The sequence below is a fragment of the Pteropus vampyrus genome, unplaced genomic scaffold (genome assembly GCF_000151845.1).
Source record: "Pteropus vampyrus isolate Shadow unplaced genomic scaffold, Pvam_2.0 Scaffold652, whole genome shotgun sequence".
In the NCBI taxonomy this organism is placed as follows: Eukaryota; Metazoa; Chordata; class Mammalia; order Chiroptera; family Pteropodidae; genus Pteropus; species Pteropus vampyrus.
The window spans coordinates 38,382-61,346 of record NW_011889433.1 but is presented as its reverse complement, the minus strand read 5'-3'; the positions used below and the strand labels follow the sequence as shown (position 1 = coordinate 61,346).

General features: G+C 45.2%; 1 protein-coding gene, 1 long non-coding RNA gene and 1 other non-coding gene across 4 annotated transcripts; 1 reads left to right on the top strand and 2 right to left on the bottom strand.

Annotated features, from left to right (window-relative positions):
• Positions 1-12,137: 12,137 nt before the first annotated feature.
• LOC111733827 lies at positions 12,138-13,872 on the bottom strand. 2 transcript variants are annotated; one of them, XR_002778192.1, is made up of 2 exons: positions 13,559-13,872; positions 12,138-12,359 (listed from the first exon to the last, which is right to left on the bottom strand). It is a non-coding gene; the product is annotated as an uncharacterized LOC111733827 (long non-coding RNA). The 2 variants fall into 2 exon arrangements; XR_002778193.1 differs by lacking the exon at positions 13,559-13,872 and adding an exon at positions 13,162-13,548.
• Positions 12,622-12,894, bottom strand: LOC111733830. The gene has a single exon (XR_002778194.1).
• Positions 13,873-14,060: 188 nt separating the features above from the next.
• GLRX5 (glutaredoxin 5) lies at positions 14,061-22,903 on the top strand. Its single transcript, XM_011385063.2, has 2 exons — positions 14,061-14,426; positions 22,399-22,903. The coding sequence occupies exons 1-2, from the start codon at positions 14,138-14,140 to the stop codon at positions 22,575-22,577; spliced, it is 468 nt and encodes a 155-aa protein (XP_011383365.1). The 5' UTR covers positions 14,061-14,137; the 3' UTR covers positions 22,578-22,903.
• The last annotated feature ends 62 nt before the right edge of the window (positions 22,904-22,965 follow it).

The following is a 22,965-nucleotide window of genomic DNA, read 5'->3' as shown; positions in this document are numbered from 1 at the left end:
CACTGGGTAAACCTAGCTTGAGTTACAATGCTAGTGTCAGCCACACCGCCTAACTTAGAACCCATTTATTAAGTTATAATTACTCACGGGGCTGTAGGATATATACACAAGGGCCTCTAATCCTTGCCCTTGACTGGTTCCAGGGATCCTATTATGCTTCTCATTATTACCTAGACTTCATCTGAGGCGCCGCTTCAGGCCTCAGTTACAACAGTCAGGCCGGAGGCACAGACAGCGATGAACAATTGTTATAATACTTGGCGTTTGGATAATGCTCTTGCGTGGTTTTACACCTCATTAAATCTCTGCTGTTTAGTTTTGTCTTATGAGGAAACTAAGGCACCAACGGGTCAGGTGATTTGCACAAGGGTTGAGATGGCCCCTCCAGTGCTGCTGGAGGGTGGAGCCGCAGGCCCTGGGAGGTCATTTTCCTGCAGTAAGAGGTGATTCGATGCAATTGGGAGTAAAGAGCTCACGCTCTGGAGCCACGTTGCTGGAGCTTGCAACTTTCGGCTCATTATTCATCCTTGGTTTCTTTTTCTGTTAAATGGGTCTAATAGTAGGAACTTCTCTCGAATGGTTTTGTGCCTGGTATTGTGAGCCATTCTGGGTATAGTGTGATCACTACAGTTTCTGGCACACAGCTATTCAGTCGTTCATAAGACATTTCCTGAGCACCTACTATGTGCTAGTCCTCGGGAATATGGAGCAGAATGTGGCATAGACTGCCACCCTCAGGGAGGTCACAGTGCGATGATTCTGTGTCCAAGGGGCCATAGCCTGAACAGGGTACTGTCAGTGCATAGAGATGAACTGTCACTCTTATTGCTCAGGTGGCACAGAGTGTCATTTGTAGAGCTGAGAGACCTAAATTCCAGGCCCAGCTCTGCTACTTCACTGAGTGAACCTTAGCCAGCCGTGTAACCTCGTGGAACTTTGGTCTTCTCATCTGTTAAATGGTTTGACAATAACATTTCATAAGTGAGCATACATGTGATAAAATATTTCATAAAATGCAAAATACCATGCAGATATTAGTAGCTTTATTGTTATTGTCTTTAGCTTTACAAGGCTTGATGCTTTTCAGAACACTCGCTCATTGCTTTTCTGAAGCCTGACATAAAGACAGGACCTTATTTTTTGTTAATTACATGGCAGCCTTTTGACACTCCAAAACAGTCCACACAGAAGGAGAAAATGCTGAGCACACAATGCAGGAGGAGAATGGTGAGTCTGCAACTAGGAAGCTCGTAAAAACTTCAGTTTCCCTTCAGTGGTGTCCACGCTACAGAAAGGGGCGGGAATGAAAACTTACCGGGAAGGAGCTTCTGGCCAAGGATGGAGGAAGAGCACCTCTGTCATTTCTGGAATAGAGCACAGGAAACTCCACCCCAACGCCTCCCTTGCAGAAGTGGCCCAGAGAGAGAACCACAAGAAGGCCTGAAAATTATGCCATTCGAAAATTCTGACTCATTTGGCAGTGGAAGCTGTTTGTGCAATGTACAAAACGTCTCCCAAAAAGTGGACTTTTTACTGAGCTTTCTCCAGGGCTCTTCCCTGCAGCCAGCATCTCCAGACCCACGCGTGGGCAAGCAGGGGCCAATTTAATAATCCTGGGGAAATGATCCAGGTCTGTTTTACAATTACAATTACATGTGTAATTGGTTAGCTAGCTTCCACAGCGATCCCGTAGAAACCTTATTTCGTAAGCATGAATTTGGGTTGTTTGTGTGTTCAGTCTCCATAGGACTGGAACGAAAGCTGGATTGGCTCTTCTGGAATCCACCCCCTTGTTGTACACATGGGTAGACTGAGGCAAAGGGGCAGGAAGGAGGGCCCCTGCTCTGGGTTCCATGGTGATCATTGCTGTCCTGGAAATTTATGTTCCTGTTTCTCTGTCCCTAGCCTGGCTTCCCCCTTAATGATGAAATAAATAAGTGCTATTGGCTAACCGGAAATGAAAATCTCACCCTGGGGTGGCCATTTCTGGGGCGCCCCATCGGAGCAGTCCTGACCCGGGCTGGAGAGCTGGTTCTCGTCCTGGCCCCGCTTTCGCTTTCTTTCTTTGTTTCCTTTCTTGCCAGTTCTCCAAGTGTGCGTCTCTCCTTTCCCACTAGGGTCCTACGATGTGCTTGCAGGGTGAGCCGACCCGCCAGCCTGGCTTGTCAGCTTCTCTGGTTGGGTCGCCTTCCCCACTGGCAGCTGCCACCCACTCAGGGGCTCCCCTGCTGGATAGCAATGAGTCATCAAGCACTAAACCTGAGAGCTGGAGTAATTTGGGATATTTCTCTAGATACACTAATCGTGCTGCTTTTATAGAGCAAAAATGTAGTGTGTTGAAAACACAGGTCTGGGGCCCGGACGACTGGGTTCTAGCTTCTTATTAGTGCTGCTAATTAGCTGTATAACTCTGGGTCACTTCTGAGCTCCCGGATCTGCAAAATGAGACAATTGGAAAAGATATCTCTAAGCTACTTGTCCTGATTTTAAAAGAATGATGTCAATCTTGATTGTATTAGATAAGATCATCATTTAGCATGACTAAACACTGCTTTTATTAGACTCCAAGGAATAAGTATTAATAGAAACAAAGATATCAAAGTACGATTGACAAGCTTTATTCCTAAAAAAAGAAAATCCTTCTAAAAGCGGTTTGCCATATTTCTCTCATCAGTGGGCAACCCATTCTATTTTTTCTGCCTCTGCTGAGAACACCGTCAGTATTTTTTTAAATTAAACATTGGATTTTGAGATAACTGTAGATTATGCGGTTGTCATAAATGACACAGAGAGATGCTCTGTGCCTTTTATCCAGTTTCCTCCAATGGAAATGTCTTGCAAAACTGTATAGTACGATATCACAACCAAGACGGTGACACGGACACCATCAGCATACGGAGTGTTTCCATCAGCCCAGATCCCTCATGCGGCCCCTCCCTCCTTCATCCCTACCCTTAATCTGTTCTCGTTTCCATAATTTTTCCATTTCAAGAAACTTATATAAATGGAATCATAAAGTATGTAACCTTCTGGGATTGGCTGTTGTCACCCAGTGTAACTCACTGGAGACTCCGTCAGGTTGTTCGTGCACCAAGAGTTCACAACTCTTCGCTGAGTAGTATTCCCTGGTACGGATGGACCAGTTTGTCTAATCACTCACTCATTGAAGGACATCCGGGTTGTTTCTAGTTTAAGGCTATTATGAATAAAGCCACTATAAACATTTAGCACAGGCTTTTGTGTCAATGTGTCTTCACACTTCAAGTGTTAACTGTTAGTTATAGTATCTGTACATAATACCACACCAGTGGATTTTTCCCTACTATTTTTACTCATAGTGCCGAGCACACCCCCGGGGTGTTTAAGCGCCCTATAATTGCCCAGCAAGAGGCTATGGGTTTTGGAAATCCAACGATAGCAAACCATATGGTTCCTGCCACCAGGAATTCATCATCTGTTGGGGAAGCAACGTTCAGGTAAGACTGAAACAACAAGACAACACCGCATGTCATCGAATGCTAGATCACGTGGTGCAGAAGTGACTTTTAGAGGAATCCAGAAACGGGAAAGAGGAGTAAAGACTAAGTGTCTGGGGAAAGGCTTTCTGGACAAAGCGAGATGTGAGCTACATTTGAATGATGAAGAAGAATGATATTTAACATTGATTCAGGGCTTACTCTGTGCCAAATACTGTCCTTATATTAACTCATTTAATCCTTCAGGTTAGCTACCGTTATTATCTAATTTTCAAATAAGGGAGCAGGGATGGTGACAACTTGCCCATTAGCACACGGCCATCAGGTGATCCCAGGTGCTAGGTACAAACCCAGGCGCTCTGGCCCTAGCCACTCTCGGAATCTCTATGCTTTCTGTCTCCCCGGTAGCAATAGTGGAGGACCATTTCCTGGTCACGATTAAATTCCAGTTCGTTTCTTAGGTTATATTTTTACAGAGCTACACTGAACCCAAGATGTTAACCTCTGTCTTCATTAACGTGATGAGTTCCCTACAGGTCAAGGTTATTGTCGAGGAAGAACAGCACCAGCTTTAGTAACAGGAGACGTCTGCCGTGAGAGGGAGGGTGGCATCCTGGAGACCTGCCGTGTGTGTGTAAACAGCAGAACTGAACCCTCCAGTTACAGTGATGACCTGAGCATGCTGCAAGAAAAACGTCACAGTTGCAGCTTTACTTGTCCCATAAAGCCCAAGGGCTGGCTGAGCCGCTTCAGATAACGAATGTGGTTTTGTTTTCTCTGAATTACTGTGTACTGTACTGGGGAAGTCACATCCACGCGCGGCTGTTTCCTTGGTCACTAAACATGAGAGACGTGAGATTACTCTTCAGTCGCAGCCTTGACTGCTGCTCGCCCTCCTGACTTCATCATTTCAGTTTGAACAGCAGGATTCCAGGGACCTGGCTTATTTGTTTATTTTGGTTTTGAAATCTAAATGCAGCCTTGATCATGTTAGCACTGCCAACCCTGGTATGGGCAGGCAGAGTGAAAAGCTCACTGGATGGCAATGCTCTGACCTGGTCTCTCTCCGGGCACTGTGTTCCCCTGCAGGCCGAGCCAGGTGAGCTGTGTCCCCTCCCAAGGTGCCGCATCTAGAAAATGGGGCCAGTTCTCATCCTCTTCCCTGGAGGAGCTGTCTTGAGGATCACAGAGAATAAAGAGAACGTGATACAAATTTGGTTTTCTGTGCAAATGCATGCTATGGTGGGAAGAGGAATCCTCCACCTACTAGGCTTTCAAACAAAGCTTCATAACAGAAAACAGATCGGGAAGAGGCTGTGAGCAAGGAAGACTTCACGGAGAGGAGGAGAGAGTCTCATGTTGTTTTGCTCCTTGGAGACATGTTTTAGCAATCCGACGAAATGTCCCCGCCTTGCTCTGGGCAGGCTTGGCCGGCCTGCACACGTGATAATCTTAGAAGCACTGAGCGATAGGCAGCACGCCCAGGAAACCACGGGAGGCCTGGTCTTGGCACCCACATTAGGGCACTAGAATGAAGGGCGCTCCACCAGGACCATGTGAGCCGCCGGCAGCCTCTGCTCCTCGGGGAGGCCCACACTTGGGACACAGCTGACCACTTTACTAGAGTGGCAGGGGCTTCTGTCAAATAGGTCCCCGCGTCTGAACGCAACCTGTTGCTCTGGATGACAATTCTTGGTAGCCCAAGACGCTTCTGGAGCAGAGAAGGCCTTTGCCCTGCAGGAGCCTCCTTCCTCAAAACCTTACAACTGCTGCAAACGTCTGGCCCAGACACACGCGGAACAAATGCTTTCCCAACTGCTCCAAGTCCTCGCAAGAGCTGTGGCTCCTGGCCTACCATTTTAAAGAACTTTTAGTCTAATGTTTTCTTTGATGTAGGGTTGGTATGCAGAGAAAAGCTGCACTTGCCACTAAAGGCACCTCCTGGCTAATTAAAAAACCAGGTTCAGCGGACAGAGGTTACCCTGTAACCAGGCAGGAGAGGAGGCAGCACACACACCCCGGTGTCCTTGGGTATTGCAAACGTCCTCGCTGGCACTGTGCCAGTGGGATCAGTTCACCCGCTTCAGCAGTCCAGGAGGTTTCATCATCCAAACTGAAATGTTTGTTTGTGTCACTAGTAAATCTGGGTAAAAGGACCAGGCCCGGTCTGCTCAGTTTACAAACTCTAAGATGGCCTAAAGGCAAAGGTGCACACACAAACAAAAACAAAATTAACAGTCAGATGACATTTTACAAATTCACTGGCCTGGTGCCTTCACGTTCCAGAGACCGTGAGAGGTCCTGGGAATACTGACTGCGTCGGCCCACATCCACGTTGACGGAGACTGCCAAATGCAGGAGGCTCTTGGGCCTTTGCCCGGCCTCTCGATGGCTCTGACATCGTGATCAGGTCCTCTCTCCCGGAAGCTCGTGCTCCCGTTTCTCCCCCACCCTTCGCAGTCTTCTTCACGGCCTGTCCTCCCCCAGCTGCGTGCACCCCCAGGATTCTTCCCCGTCTTCCTCTCTTTCCTGCTCTTCCTGCCCAAACTCCTTTTATCATTGGGTACAGACCCGTAGAAGCAATAATCTGAATACTCTCCCCCTATCTTTCAGATATGACCTGATGATTTAGACACCTCAAATTCCTCAAAACTCAGAATGTCCAAAAGTAATTCATGACTCAGCCCTTTAATCTCCCTCCTCCAGCGTCCACTGCCACCTCTAAAAAAAAAAACCCCAGGATGTCTGCTTCTTAATTTTCAATATCTCCTGTTGGCCTATTAGTCATTGCCTCAGCAGGTAGGAGCCACCAGCGCCCAAGCCAGGAACGTGGGGATAAGCCTGAATCCCTCCTTCTGGCCCTTTCTCCACATCCAGCTGGTCACCAAATGCTGTCGATCCCATCTTCAAAGTACAGAACACCATGCACATGCCGGCCAGAGACCTGCAGTGGTTCATCTTACAGTGTCGACCCACTGGACTCCCTCTCAGTCTCTGCTGCCTCCAACTCATCCTCAGCACCCCTGCCAGGCTCATCTCTCAAGAGCTCTGCAGCTCACACTCTCTGTGACCTCTCCTCTGCAGGCCCTCGCCTCCCCCCGGGTCTGCATGGAGGGCCTCCCTGCCTCCGCCCTGGCCGTTTCCTCCTCCCCGATGTCCTTCCCTTTTGAATAGCAGCTCTTCACCCTTCTTTGGACACCCGGTTGAAGCCCCATCCTGTCCTGTCTGCCAGGCTTTCCCTGAGGTGCTGACTGTTGTACTCAGAGCCCCACCCTTCTCTAGCACTGGGGGACGTTCTTGCATCTGTCCCCATCCTAAGATCAAGAGGCCCTTGCAGGGGTGTCTTTCTCCACTCAGCACGGAGCCGGCGCTGCTGCCGGGTCCAATGCTCCTTCCGCTCCTACAACTCAGGCGGTTTTATGAGTGTCATGCAATTCGGGATTGCTGAGACTCTATCCCGTATTGTCGCCATGTGTTCTTCATTCAAGAATTATGCATTGAGCACATGCTAAGTGCCAGGGACAAGTAGTGAATCCAGTGGGACTGCCAGCTGCCAGTCCAGTTGTGGAAGGGAGGGGCATAAAAAAATAAAACTGATACATACAAAGGCCCTGAAGGGTTTAGGTCCCAAACAGCAGTGAAATCGGGCTGGTTATGTTCTCTGCCGCCTGACTGTGCATCCTGGGTCAGACTGGTATGACAGCTGCATGGGTGGCCGTCCCCAGGCCCAGCATTAGCCCAGCGCTCTCAAGCATTTGGTTCATATGGGTTAGAAAAACCCGACTTTATGCCATTCTCGTTCAATCCCTCACCATCTAATTAAATTTAGTTAAGTATTTCTAAGGTGCTTACCATGGGTTATTATAAAGTACATGATAGAAGCAGATTAAACTGTTGTAACGAGGTGTAACAAGGAAAGAAAGTACTCCTCTGGTTTTTAAATTTTTTTTCTTTCCCCTCGCCCCCGGTTTAGTTTTTAACAAAACCTCTTAAAGCCATGTGTGTGTATAATTTTTGTTGTCAATCGCATATATGCTGCATTTCCTTGACTTCTGTTCCAGAGCACGTGGAATGTAACTTCCTTTTCTCGGTGACGTGGAATTATTATACGAGGCTCTAACGCTCAAGGAATAGTGTCGTGTGAAGGCTGTTGGCCCGGCTTACATCAAATGCTCCTAGAATAATGCTTTTCAAAAAAAAAAAAAAAAAAATCCCAGGCTGTCTGCTAAAAAAAAAAAAAAAAAAATCCCAGGCTGTCTGCTTCTTAATTTTCAAAATCTCCTGTTGGCCTATTAGTCATTGCTTCTTTCTGCTTTAAGTGTTAAGCTTTTTAAATGTACTGCTTGTAGTCAGTTGTGGCTGTAATGTCGGCAGACTAAGCAAGTTGGCCATTCTCTGATGCAGGAACGGGTCTTGGATGAGAACTGAGCGACTCTTACTAGAACCTGGCAAACTGACTGGTGCCCAGACACTATGTAATGACAGGGACAGCATGTATTGGCTCTTGCTGCCCCAGCTTCCTAAAGAAAATAGACTAGTGCCCCCTACCAGCCTAGCAGGGTAAGGCAGAGGCTTGTTATGAAATGCTCCGTTTCTCAAAAGACAAAATGATTTTGAAATATGATGTGTTAATTTTTAACATAAACAAAAAGCCCTTCAGGTAAGAGGATATTACTGGCTCCATCCCCAGTACGTGTGAGCTGTCAGAGCTGCAGCCACGTGGTAATGAGTGGAGATGAACCAATGGGGCAACCTCACCCGCTGGACTGACACACACCAAGAGCTGCGCTGGTCAGGGCTACGACCGGAAAATGTCACGTCGCTGCATATCTGGCGGGTGGGGGAGGCCTGCCAATATGGCACCTACTCTCCAAAGCTCTTAACTCAAAATTCTCTTGGTCACCTAATCTGGCAAGTGAGGTCAATGCAAAAATACTCTCCCCTTACTTTTCATTTTTTAAACAGAATATAATTGGTTTATAACATAGTCTTTTATTAAAACTCTTTGAAACTCTGGGTTACTGAAATTCGATAACAATTAACTATATCTCAGTAGGCTACACTTTCAAAAAGAAAAAAGTTTAGAATTCACAAATGGAATTTTTTCTGGCTATAAAAGCAGAAAAAAAATATTTTAAATCTTCTAATTTTTTCCTGTAAAGGAAAATGAAAAACTAATGTCTCATCTCATTTCTACCCCCTCATCCTGCCATGAAACTGGGGTGAATTTTTCCTTTGCTAGATGAATTCTTAAAGAAAGCTGGAACAGTGAATTCCCACGATATCAAGATTTAATTTTGAAGGCATTAAATTATTAAGGCTCAAAGGTGGAACTATGAAGTGGAGTTCTGACTCATCACAGAGTATTTAAGGCCTTGGCGATACATCTTAGCAATCATTCAAAAGAAAATAATAAAATTTTCTAACTGTCTGGCTGCAAACTAGGTGATTATCAGAGGGAGATATAAATTTCGGCTAACATATAAATTTTCCTAACAGGTTTGACCCACAAAAAGCACTGGCTCCTTGCTTTTTATATTTTGTGGTCTAGACACTTTCCCAGAGCTCATTGGAATGTAATAATAGTTTGAGCTATGGAAACTATCTGCTGGTAAAAAACAAACAAACAAACAAAAACATAATGTAAAACATTAAAATCTTTCATTAAACAGCCAGTTGAGGAAAAGTCAACCATTCTTTTATCAACTTTAATCAAGTGTGAACGTGTTTTACAATTGTCACTTAATTTTTAATATTGCCTTCTAGGGAGCTACGACTCGGGCTGCTTTCCTCAGAAGAAAATAAGGTTCTCAACAGAACAAAGTCTGCTAGGGGTCTGATTTTACAGCCAAGTTCAGTCCTCAACGCGCAAAAAGCACCGGGACGAAAGAAAACACTCCATTCCGAAACGGAAAGCTACGGTTGACATTTTTTCCACTGGATTTTTCTATTGAAACTGTTGTCATTTTAGTTCTACGAAGCATAAAAATCACATCTGTATCCAATATATCCACATGCAGAGCCAGTGAAGATAATTCAGGAATATTTAATTTTCTGTGGAACTTACTGGTGATGTTATGATTCAGTAGTAAAAGAAAAAAAAGTGCCTGTGAAGGCAACAAAGCTTCTAGAACCCATAGTGCTCAAGTCCGTCAAAAAGATGTTATAAACAAATACTGTAAACAGAACATAATTTGGGGACCAAAATGTCTGAAAACCATTATCCTAAGGTTAGTGGCAAAGTCCGAATGAATGTGTGTTCACAGAATCTGTTTGAAGAACAAACAGTGTGCTACGCACGCAAGACAATATTATTTTGGGTATAAACGTTTAGGGGCATAGGAAGAGTAGGTTCCTTAAACAAATAGATTCCTTAAACTCCGCAGCCCTTATATAATATCTTGAAACAGGTGTATCCTTTCGCAGACATGGTAAATACATATTTCACAAATCTAGGAAGGGGACGAAAGGAGGGGTGAAGGACTCCAAGGAGAATCAAAAAGAACTCCTAAGTATTTAGGGAGGCTTAGGACTGGAACCCGGGCCTCACAAGTCTACAATTCAAAACGCAGAACAGGATCAGGTTCTACTGTGGCATCCAGGCTTCTCATAAATGCTTTCTCGGAGAACTCATTTTCATTCTCATCTCCCACAGTGGATTCCAGACTGAGCTAACGCAATTTACAGCACGTTATTTCTCTTCATCTTACCCAGAGGGGATAGGACCTGTGATACAGTGAGAGCGGCCGCGTGATGCCTTCCTTCCTGTCTCTAAACTGAGCCCATACCAAGTGGGAGACAGCAGATTAGCAAAACAGAGGCCACGCCCATGGCCAGGGGAGTATTTATAAAAGCAGCTGTCTCTGTCAGACAGAGGTGGTAAAAATCCGAAAGGCATTTCTATCTTTGCATTAGGGATTAGCAGATTCTCCAAGAGGGCTGGGATTGCCTTGGTTTCTCACACATTACATTTTTTTTTAGGGTAGCTGAGGGACCGGTTAATTTCAGGGTTACGGTGATGCTCAAAATTTCTGGATAATAGCAAAGTGCACCAGAGAAAGGTCTATGGTTCCCGCTTGGGTCTCTGGAACTCTGGGTTGCGAATGCTATTTTAGCTCAGGAATGTTCGGTGGCTCAACCTCTTGCGCAACCCAAGCAGCCACTTTTCTCTTAAAATGATACTCACAAAATGCTCTGGCCAGTATGGACCTGGCCATTTCTGTATGGCAAGTCCTGTGCACAAAAATGCATCCTCTTTATCAGAATGCAGCACCAATTTCACGACTGTCATTGGGGTATGAAAACATCAGCACACTGACTGTTCAAATAAAGCATCGTCTTATACTCAATAATCCTGACTCCGCATTTGGGGCTGATATAGAGGAAGATACTATTTAAAATCTTTAAAGTTTTTAACTATGGTTCAGTGGTGAATTTGCTTTTGGAGAAGTGGATGGAAAGAAATTTTACCAAATGTAGTAAAGCCTTATCTATAAATAAGCACAGGGAAGAAAAACATTTTTAGGATGCCTGAGTCAGCATGTTTACACGCCTTGATTATTTAGTTTGGGTCTAATTATATCTTGTGATCAAAATGCCAGGACTCTCCTGAGCTTCTGTATACTTCCCACCCCACCTTGCCCATTAATGTGCACATGTGCGAGACCACAGACTGGTAAAGATTATTGACTTATGTGTTCAAAACACCCAAATGCATTTGAGCATAAGTGTGGATTTCTGACAACTGCTAATTTCAGAAGTATGTTTCTGACATGTTTTCATTAGAGAATTCCTAAAGAGAAACCTCAAAACTAAAATGACAAATCATATATAAAAGTTTCATGCTTTGGAAGAAATATTTTGAATACTATTTTCTTTGCTTCTTTAAATTACTGATGTTCAGTGCCAATACTCCAAGAGTGGTTTTAAATCAAAAAGAGAAATTAATATGTTCAACGTATACAACATTTAATATTTTTGGCTGCTTTATTAAAAACTTACTTAGGTGTACTCTTCCAATTTCTTTGGTTTAGAGATACGATTTGCTTTTCTGCCCTTGATCATGCCATCAACGCCCCCTGACTCAGTTCCCTGACAGAGCATGGACATGCTTCCCGATGTCCTTACATTTCACATTATGTTCTCATCATACTCTATTGCAGGGGTTCCCAATCCTGGGCCGCGGACTGGTACCAGTCCATGGCCTGTCAGGAACCGGGCTGCACAGGAGGTGAACCAAGCTTCATCTGTATCTGCAGCTGCTCCCCAGCACTAGCATCACCACCTCAGCTCCATCTCAGATCATCAGGCATTAGATTCTCATAGGGGCGCGGGTCCCTGGTGCCAAAAAGGTTGGGGACCGCTCGCTGTATACAGCAATTCTACTTAATAAGTTTGAAAAACAAAGGCTTTATATTCTTCCTGCTCAAGAATTACTCTTAATCTTTAATGACAGATGTATTCTCAACATAATAAAACATCTGACAATTAAAAAAGACAACTATATTTCTGAAGCCGATATTACATACCAGGTAAAAGCTATGCTACTCTCCATTACTGCCCTACGTCTCTGGATTTTCGGAACATAGGTTTGCAAATTCTTCTCCCTCTTCAAGTCAACACAAAAGCCAAATCAGACAGTTTAGAGTAGGCAATAAACAATTTTGGTTTTCAGGAACAAATTGCCAATATTTATTTGAAAAACACAACTTACTATAAGAGCATGAGTAAAAGTTAGGTGATTTTGGAAATAATAAATTTTCTATTGTTAAGTGCACCAAATGCTGGACTTCTGAAACAACAGTTCTGCTTCGGCATTACAGGGTTTCCTATATATTTCTGTTCCTGATTCTTGTTCTTCTGATTTACCTGGAATCAATGAATCTAGGGGGAAAAAAGATTAAGAAGTTGATCAGTTTAGGGTTCCACATTAGAAAACTATCAAACATCAGCACTTGAGTAATTAATGTCTTAAGTTTCTCTTTAGTTTACTCAGCTCAAGTTTCACGCTGAAGGATTATCTGGAAGATTCACATGCTGACAGCACATTTATTAATTTTCTGATTTCAAATTTGAGCAACTCCAAAGCATAAACAGGTCGGCTCCAGCAACAATTTTAAAAATACTTAAGGATTTTGAAAAAGTAATTTGTAGCAGTACTCAGTGTCCAACAGAAACCACTCCATCTGTTAAACAATATCTCGACTGCAAAGGTTCTCTTACTGTTGATGGATAGGTAATGACATGGCAGTCATTATCACCGTGGCAACAGTACCCAAGAACTATCAGAGGAAAATTGCACATGGAACGGCTGGCTCTTGAGCAGTCATGCCTCAGCTTCCTCTGGAGTATGCTTTTTCTGCAAGTCTGGTGTGCTCCAGGGTACTACCAACCCAGGGCTGCTCCAAGACTGCAGATCACATAGCGATTTCAGAATCCCGCTCTCCCGAAATCATTCGTTCCAACAATACCAGCACCTGCCACCTTCCAAGCACTGTTCTAGGTATTGAGGATACAGCAGTGAACTAGGTCGAGTGCCTGGGCGTGAAATCAGTCAACAAGCTGATAAATATATGTCAAGGTGCACAAAGTACAATGGAAACAGAGAAAACAATGGGCCCAGGGAGGCTTCCTTTCTCTTCCCTGTTCACAACCCCCCCCCCCCCCCCCCCACATTGCTTTGTACCTGCTTCCCATTTCTCACGCTGACTACAAGCTTTGGGAACAAGGTCTCTCTGGAGACCTCGTGCTGGCACCGTACCGAGCACGCAGCAGCTGCCCAAAAACGTTTGTCCAACGAATCAATTCCCGTCTTTGTCCCCCATTCAATGAAACTTTCCTGGGGCCAGGCCCAAGGCCTTAAGTGGGCTGGAAAGTCAGGAAAGCCCCAAACTTATGAGATTGCACAGACCAGAGCTCCGGCCTGAGCTCCGGCCGCTGCTCCCACGTGGGCGGCGGGGCCCAGGGAGGCCGAGCGCGCGGCCCAGACCCTGACGCGGTGGCCCCGGGCAGGTCCGTACCCCGCTCCCGCCACGAACGGTCGCATTCGGCCGCAGCCTCACGGAGGCGCCCGGTTCGCTCACCTAAGCTGGGAAGGGCCGACCCACTCCCACTCCAGCTCCGCTCCCACCCCCAGCGCAGGAAACCGGAGCCCGCACACTGCGTTGCCACGGCAACTCAACCGCCGCCTGCACCGGAAGCAGAACCTTCGCCTGGAAGTGACTCCTTCCCGGCGTTCCGCGGGACGGCGAGCCCCCGCCCGGCGCCTCTGCCCGCGACCCGCACTGTCCCAGCAGGCCCGTCCGCGCTCCGGAGGGAAGTCGTCTTTCCCCTCATTTCGCCTCCTCGCCTCGGAGCGTGACGCTGATGGACATCCCCTCTCTCCAATTAAGTGGCAAAGCGTTGCCGGCGGCCAATGGTGAGGCCGCAGGATGCGGCCCAGGCGTCAGGACCACCTTCACCCTGGGGGCGGGACGAGTAACGTGATTGGTAAGCTCTAGTCGCTTGCGGGCCCGAGTTCTCCAATCACGGACGGCGGCTCAGAGCCGGCCCAATGAGGGCCCGGGGGTGGGGGCGGTAGGCGGGTCCGCCTCTGGGCGGGGAGAAGCGCGGGGTGGCGAGCCGAGGTCCCCGGCGCTCGAGGGTTCCGGCGAGCGTGCGGGATGAGCGGATCCTTCGGCAGGGCGGCGGCGACTCTGCTGCGCTGGGGGCGCGGCGCGGGCGGCGGCGGCGGCCTGCGGGGCCCGGGCGTGCGAGCGGCGGGCTCGGTCGGCGGCTCGGCCGAGCAGCTGGACGCGCTGGTGAAGAAGGACAAGGTGGTGGTCTTCCTCAAGGGCACGCCGGAGCAGCCCCAGTGCGGCTTCAGCAACGCGGTGGTACAGATCCTGCGGCTGCACGGCGTCAGCGACTACGCGGCCTACAACGTGCTGGACGACCCCCAGCTCCGGCAAGGTCAGGGCCCGCGGAGTGCGGGGGCGACAGGCCGAGGCCACTCTGGCGGGACCGGGGGTCTATCTGGAGGTTCAAGCGGTGTTAGGGCTCCGAGTCCTACTGCATTGGAGGGTCTGAGGTCGGGGCGTGACTGATTTGATCTGGATCTGAGGAGCTGGGGCTCCGATACTCTTGCCAGTTTGGACAGTAGAGTAAGTTCTAGCGGCTCATGGATCCTCACGCCGAACTGAAATAGACGTTTCTGGGCGAGTTCTCTCGGGCTAGTGGCCAGCAGCCTGACCCTCCACTCTGCAGGGCTGAGGATTGGTGCAAAGAGAGGTACCAGAGGTAGGCACTTTTGGGGACACGTTGAAGGGGGTGGCCTGTCTCGTGGGTAAGGAGTTGGTGCTGTGGGTGGTGGAGCCGAGGTGGCCGTTGTCCGAGGCTGGTGAGGTCAGAGGCTGGCCTCTCCTGCTTCAAGGCTCAGGATTTCAAGGACCACCCTCTGTCGTTGCTACAAGGAGGGAGTTGAGACAGCTTTTGGACTGGTTTGAGTAGGGATCTGGTGGTGCAGAATAAGGCATGAGTTCAAGGTCATGGGAGAATTTGTGGCGCTAGGGTTGGGAGAGATTTGTGGGAAGAGGGGCAAAAAATGATTCCTGGGCCTTAGGTAACTCAGGCGTGGAGCTCAAGGAGCTAGGGGCCAGTCACTACCTGTTGCTTTTCACTGGCCCAGGGGAGTCTGTCCCGGCCCTGACTGCTAATGAGAATCGTTTAGTCTGAGCACAGTGCTGGGAACCTCCTATGCCTGTCTCCCTGGGTCTGCTCCTTGGTTAGGCTTGGTTGGAGTTGGTGGAGAAATGAGGCTGTGCCTGTACCTCCTGGAGAGGTACCTCTGGCTTAGGTACCCTGCGTTCCAGTTAGCGATGTGTACTAAAAAGAATTTTAAAGTCCTAGTTTCTTTGTTATTTTTCGTGTGAAATTCTACATTTCGTTATTCTACGTTTAGGACTGTTACTGTGCATTTGAAATGATCAGTCATTCCTACATTGATGAGACAGACTGGCGTCGAGGAAAGGCTTTGGGTTAGAACTCTTCTGTGGCCAGTCAGCTGTGCTACGTTTCGAGTGTCACATAAGTGCATTTTCCTTTTCGGTAATATGAGGATAATAAAATCAAACTTGGGAAAGTTTTTGTAAGGAAAAAAGAGAAAGTAAAATTTTTAAAAGTGCCTATCCTCTCATCTGGCACACAAAAGGCACCTGCTAGATTAGCTATTTTATTATTAGCCCTTTATGTTTTTCAAAGTATTTTTCCCCACATGCCCTAATCCCTACAAGACTCTTGGATTTGGTGAGTGGAAACGAGGCGGAGTAGAGGGCAGGCTCACATTACCAGGTGTATGTACCTTACCACGTATTATGCTCTCGATCCTTTTGTTTTTCTGGTCTACTAGAATGCCACTAGTTGCTAGGCTCTGGGTTTTTTCACATACGAGGCATTAACAGTTTTCATCCAGCAGCATCTTCTCTGCTTAAAAGATAAGGTAGGAAAAACTATTCTGTAATCATTCATCTGGGACCTTGCCATAGGTCCCCTGCAAATTGACAGTATGGCTGTTGGTAAAAGTTGTGTCATTGATATCTTGCTTAGTATAAAGTGTTGAAGGTCTTCAATTTATGAATTTATGTTCTTCTGTTTTAATGTAACCAGAGATGGGATATCCTGGCTAATAAACTGAAAGGAGGAACAGAAATAAGAATGTTTACTGATAGCACTGTGTGTCTGTCTTCCAACATGTATGTACCTCTGGCTCCTGATCTGCTGTTCTTAAGTGTTCAAACAACAGCAACAATAATTTAATCAAATTTCTCGATCAAATTGTTATTTTGTTTAATAAATGTGTTGCATACGTATAGAACATAATATACACCTGTTTAATTGCTTAGAAAAGTGAACAGTATAAGTATTCACCTTCAGTTGGGCAGAGTGGGGTAAGCATGTTCTTCCCACAGTGGAGGTTAGTTTGGCCAGAGTAAGACTTTAAAATACTAGGAGAACTTGTCATCTCTTTACTCTCTACACCTCTGAGTTTACTGAGAGAGACTGACAGGCTGCATGATGGTCACTTTTGCCAGCCAAAGATATGTGTGTTCACCTTTCCCAGACCCAAGGTCACCTCAGGGGCTCCTGCAAATGGGCCTTTTCTGTTTTCTTGTGCAGAGAAGGCTGAGCTCTACGAACGGCCCAAGCCAGAAGGAGATGCTGTCTCCATGTCTGGGCCTGGGCCCAGTGACTGTGATGAAGAGAAGTGTCAGCCTGTGGCCCAAGGAACAAAGGTGACTGTGAGGCAGCATTGTGGTGGTTGTCTGGAGTACACACCGAAGACAGCCACAAAGGAATCAGGTCCCAGCAGGCAGATGTCACCATATCTTAATTCTGGTATTAACAGACTGGCCTTGATTGTTAGTTGTAAAAATAATGTGCTAATTGAAGAAACTTGGAAACACCGAAAATATAAAGAAACCAAAAATCATCTGTCATTCTGTATAAACCATTATTAACATTTGGACCCAGTTTCTAACTTTTTGTTATTGTTGTTGCATTTAAAAACACAATTGAGATTATGCGTGTCTGGACTTAGGAATTTGGCCCTCTTGAGAGCAGGGAATATGTCTTATGCCACTGCCTGGGTGCTGAGCAAGGTTTCAGTAAGTGTTTTAATGAATAAATACATGCTGCTTTTATTTATCATATCATAAACTCTCTTCCATGCTCTAAAAACATAAATCCTCTTAAATTTCTGCCTATTCAGATCACCATTGTATTTCTTGCATTGGGAGCAGAGTCTGTTGAATGAATAATCGTTATCCTATTGTTGAGTTTTTTCTAAGCATTTGCAAATACGTTCAGCTTTTCCAGTATCAGAATTTAAGGCAATACGAAAAAACTTATGATATTGGTGAACTTTAAAAGTTGGATAACAAGTCGTGTGTGTGTGTGTGTGTGTGTGTGTGTGTGTGTGTGTGTGTGTGTGTGTGTTGTAGATGAGAGTATAAAATGCTACCAACACTTTGGAGGGATAATTGTCAAGTGAAGCAGACCCAGCTGCTTCACCCCTGGGTATATAGTGTAGAGCGGGAGTTGAGGCAAACTTCCTTTGTAAAGGGCCACTGAGTAAATACTTCGGTCTTGTGGACCATGTGGTGTCTGTCACAAGTATTCAACTCTGCTCTTGCAGCACGAAAGTGGTCAGGGATAATACAGAAATGAATAAGCGTGGCTCAGTTCCAGTAAAACTTTATTTATAAAAACAGAAAGTGGATCAGATTTGGCGGATGGCTGTAGTTTGCTACCCCTTGGTCTAGAGAGACGGACCCCTGCATGTGAGTTAGGAGGCTTATGTGAGGATGTTCAGTGCATCATTGCTTGTAATAACGAAATATTGACAAGAGGAGATCTTGGTCTATTAGTAGCAGACTGCATAACAGACTATAGTTTAGTCATGTAATGGAAAACTAAATTGTAGTTAAAATGAACTAGGTCTCGATATATTTATACGACTACATTTAAAAAAAATAAAATGTTTAATCAAAAAGTAAGTTGCCAAAAGGCGATTATGGCATAATGCCATTCGTGTGTCTGTGTCAAAGATGTGGAACAGCTCCATTGCTGATCCGTGCGTGCAAGTGAGCTCATGGGCAGCAGCGACAGAGGCCAGCCACAGGCCAGAGGCCACCTCTGGTGGTCCAGAACCTGGCCTTTGGACTCTGGGAAACCTGGATATAGATCTTGGCTCCACCGTAGGCTAGCACTGTGACTTTGGTTATTTAACCTCTCTGAGCCTTAGTTTCTTTATCTGTAAAATAGGGATAATTATACCTATAGGATTTTTGTAAAGATCAAATGAGATTATGGATGTAAAACACTTAAAAAGTATGAAACTCAATACCCCTGAGCTCAATAAGTGGGTACTCTTATACTGCATGGCATACTTAATTGGTGTTTTTCCTGCATTCTTTCTCTGCTGCACGTAGTTCTCAGAAAAGCATTACCGAGAAGGGCAGGGCAGGGTGGAGAACACCGACGTCGAGGGAACCGAATATCCACGTTGTACCTGGCGCTGTGTGAGCTTAATTCATTTCACCAATTATATCTCATTTCCTCTTCGTAATAAATCTGTAAAGCCTGGAGTTATTCCTGTTGTGCAGATGAGGAAACCGGGGCTGAGCGAGCAGCAGATGAGCTGGGGCTCCATGTCCCTGCTGGCAGCCCGCGGCCCTCTGTTCCCTAAGCCAGTGCCTCGCTCACTCTGCCCCTGTGCTTTGCCTTTCCTCTATTGAGAGTCTACTGCTCCAATGCTTTCAGCTCAGGTCGTTTCAGGTAATCCTAGCGTCATTCTCTCAGGGGAGAAGAAATATGTGACTCCGGGAGGAGGTGATGTGACTGCCCGAGGTCACTCACTGAGCCTAGTAAGTGGCAGAGGTGGAATTAATCTGCACTAGACTCTGAAGCTCTTATAGTGAAGAGCAACCAAGAAAAACAGAGAACAGTAATTACGGTGTTCTTACAATACGTTGTCCAAACCAGGAGTGAAGTCTAACGTTCTGCAATGTGATGGATTTTGAAAAGTACTTTTTGAAAGTTCTGGAAGAGAATTTTGAGGTACATTTTCTGCACTCTGGCTCGTTACTTGGAATCTTAAACATTTCGGTGAGGCATTGGGTATGTGTGGAACTGGTTTTGTAAGACCACCTGCTAACCCCTAGTCCCTGGTGTTATCCTGTTCTAGAACTGTGCAGCCTACATTTTCCATCCCAAATCGAGTCACTGTCTGTCATGTATAAAATGTGATTGTCAGTAAAATTCATTCTTGGGTATAATTTCTAATTTCTCTGGGTTTCTCTCTGATTCGGAGTAATTCCAAGTGACATTGTAAGAACTATCACTGGATATTGCAGTTTTTGAAAATTAAAATGTGAGAGAAATGAATGAATGAATGAATGAATGAATTAACGGATTAAGAAATTAATTAATTAACAAATTAACACATTAAAGAATTGTGAATCAGAGGGATTCATTTAAATTTTCAACTTATGAACAGTGGTTTTTTATTATTGTAAGTTTTTCACTTCACTCTATAGGAGTCAGTTAGATATTTCCTTAAATATTTAAACTTGTAATCAGACTTTTAAAACATGGAAAATTGCATACTTTTTAAGAAAGATGCCAAGCCTTGCCTTGACATCAGCTGTTTTGTCACACTTGTTAATCTAAAAATTAAAGAAACAGGTAAGTGGAGTTTTGATAAACTATCAGCTGGCAGGCACCTGGGCCACTGTCATGAGGCCATCATGTGCTCTGAGTTAGGGTTCCTTAGAGCTCTTGAGTTGGAAGTTATTCGGCAAGACAGCCACAGTCGTGGGGTTTGGAAGGAGTTAGTCTCCCTCGAGCTTGGCTGCATGTGTTGGATGCTCAGGGTGGTCGGAAAGCCCACACGTTTTGGTAATATTGGTGGTGTAGTTTTATTCTGGTGTTTTGCCCTGACTTCCCTTATAGTCAGGAGACATATGGTCTGTAGCATCGTAAAGTTTAATGAGTGAGACAAGCCTAATGCTTTGACCAAGGGTGGCACGGTAAAAATGATTGATGAAAGCATATCATTCTTTTACTCAGCAAAGATTTTATTTTTAAAAAATTGTACTTTTTAGGATTAAACGTGTGATTTTGGGCAGCCCTCAGACGACCAATTTATTTTTATTTTTGGTGTGTTTTAAAAATTGTAGGCACTCACCAAAAGATCAGTAGATATTTAATGTCATGGAAAGCTTATTAGCTTTATTAAGCTCTATTATAATCAGAAAAAAACATGTAATGTCATGTACACAAATGGTTCATGTATATAAATGTAAAAGATATTTAAGAAAGTTTGGAAGAAATAAAAGAAGTTCATATTTACTTTAAACATTTCTTAATTCTCACCTACCCTCAGTCATCATAAAAGTAAAAAAAGATTTGTAACTGGCATCATCGTAAAATAAGTTCTGAGAGACTGTATTTGAGTATAGAGTTTACAAAGAACAAAAACATATAACTTGTATGCTAAGTCGTCATCTATATAGCAACAAACATCAGAGTGATGAAAAGCTTAAATTCATCAGGGTGTTCTTCTAGTATATATAGGTAAAGGCCCCAAGAGTGACTTAGAAGTGTGCTTTTCTGGTCTGTAACGTACCAGCATGGTGACCGTATTTAACAGTACTGCATACTGGGAAGTTGCTTAGAGAGTAGATCTTAAAAGTTCCCATCACAAGAAACCGATTTTGTAAGTATGTATGCTGATGAATTTATTGTGGTGATTTTGCAATATATACAAATATCAAATCATTGTTGTACACCCGAAACTAATATAACATTAGATGTCAATGATACCTCAATAAAAAAAAAGTTCGGAAAAAAAAAAAAGTGTGTTTTTTGGGACCTATAACGTTGTGACCATTTCTTCATACGTGAAATCTGCAGAAGAAAGATAACGTCACGCCCAGCAAGCGTGGGTGGCTTCTCCAGTGCTGTCGTTTAGAGCAGAGTCACTGTTTTTTAGAAGGCAATGACTTTTAAAAGAAAAAAACAGGGGCTGTTATTCGTGATAGAACTCAAATTGGTCATTTTATTGGGAAAATAAATGTTTAATAATAAATGATCGGATATCAAGAACCAGTTCTTATATTTTTAGTTTATTTACATAAAAATTACCACTTGACCAATTTTTTTATTTATGTAATACTGTATTTTGTTTGAAGAATCTGTTGACTTTTCTGTTTTGTTTATTTTGTGCTCATTTTGGCCAATTAAAAATATCTAACTATATAACTTTTAAAATACCACATAAAACTATAGTTATTAATTACTACAAGGCATGCTTTTGATCGTCTTCTGTTTTAACATAACCAACAGAGACATTTATTGTCTGGATATGTTTTAAGAATTTCACGTCAATATACGCGTAGAATGGTGAGGATGAATACTAGAACACAATAACCTTTTATGTCTTAAGATTGAAACTGCATTTCTTTCTTACTATTTTGTTGTAACCTCGTGGTTTGGAACAGAACAGAATAATCGCATGGCTGCACTGTCACAGAATGTGCATCATCTGTGAAAGCCATCTACACACAGGAGTGATTGCATGCATACTAGATACTTCTGTCTGCTGTGAGCTCTTGAGAGCAGGGTATGGGTGTCCCTCACCCCGTGGCCCTGTGCCTGGGGCCTCTCCTTCTCCTCAGTCAGTCCCTGTGAGGTCTGTGCCAAGCCAGATCACCCGCCCCGTGGAGAGAGGGGCTGAGTAGGGTCAGGGCCGCAGGCTGTAGTCCCAGGAAAGGGATTTGTCTCTGGGCGAAAGAGTTAGCAAAGATAAAATAAGTGACTCAAGTCTTGAGGGTAAGTAACTGGTGGCATTCTCTAAGCTAGACGGACAGGCATTATGTATGGGTGGCCCCCTTTGTCAGTGAGTCACCGGATGGACCTGTGTTAAGTAGTCCACTTAGAGATGAAGATGTGGTATTTCTTTTAGGTTTTTTTTTTCCACTGAAAACATGGCTGGTAGATGTGTAGAGAATATGGCTCCGTGTAGTTCGTGTGACTTGACATTAACCAATCAAGTTCTCTGCCGATAATCCAATGTCGATCGAGTGTTCGGTGTTTGATGAGAGCCTTTTCTGCTTCTCACAAAAACTTAGTGAGATGAGGGTGGAAACAGGATGGGCAGTTAAGTAATAACTTGTCTGAGGCCTCACTGTAATTGGAAGAGTTCGGGTCGAAACGGTCTGTTCGGCTCTGAAGCCTGTGCTCTTTGCAGTGAACGCGTTGTCCCCTGCGCTGGGCGGAGCCAGGAAGGGATGCTGGGCGTCTTGCAGCGGTGTGTAGGAAACGCTCCGCCTGAGGCGTTCGGCTCTTTCCATTTCAATGACACATGACTGTTCTTTCCCCATAGGCATTAAAGACTATTCCAACTGGCCCACCATCCCGCAGGTGTACCTCAACGGCGAGTTCGTGGGGGGCTGTGACATTCTTCTGCAGATGCACCAGAACGGGGACCTGGTAGAAGAACTGAAAAAGCTGGGGATCCGCTCCGCCCTTCTAGACGAAACGAAAGACCAGGACTCAAAGTGAGGGCGGTCGGGTCCCCCCGAGCAGAGGCCGCGCCGTCGGGAGAGGAAGCCGCTGGGGTCGGACACTCACTGCCAGGGAAGCCTTACCGATCTGGTTTTCACTATTCAGACAGCTGCTTGCACGGTTCGTCCCGTTCGTAAGCAGTCGGGTGACTTCGGTATGTCTGGTGTTCGGGCTGAGAATCTTCTGTCGTGAACTTAGTTGTAACCACTGCACTGTCATGATTCAGTGTTGTATTATGATATTGCTGTAAACAAAATTTGTTCTTACATTGTCATTTGCTCTTTGCCTGATTCAAGAGTAAAACTAGGAGCTTCCGAATCAGAGTTATTACTCATGAGTCCTCTGCCAACGTGTCGGTCTGCAAATGTATACCCCCCTCAAGTTT

Excerpts from the sequence above, each read along its gene's own strand:
- GLRX5 (XM_011385063.2), top strand. The coding sequence starts at position 14,138 with ATGAGCGGATCCTTCGGCAGGGCGGCGGCGACTCTGCTGCGCTGGGGG. Across the intron at positions 14,427-22,398 it reads CGACCCCCAGCTCCGGCAAG|GCATTAAAGACTATTCCAAC; the intron begins GTCAGGGCCCGC and ends CTTTCCCCATAG.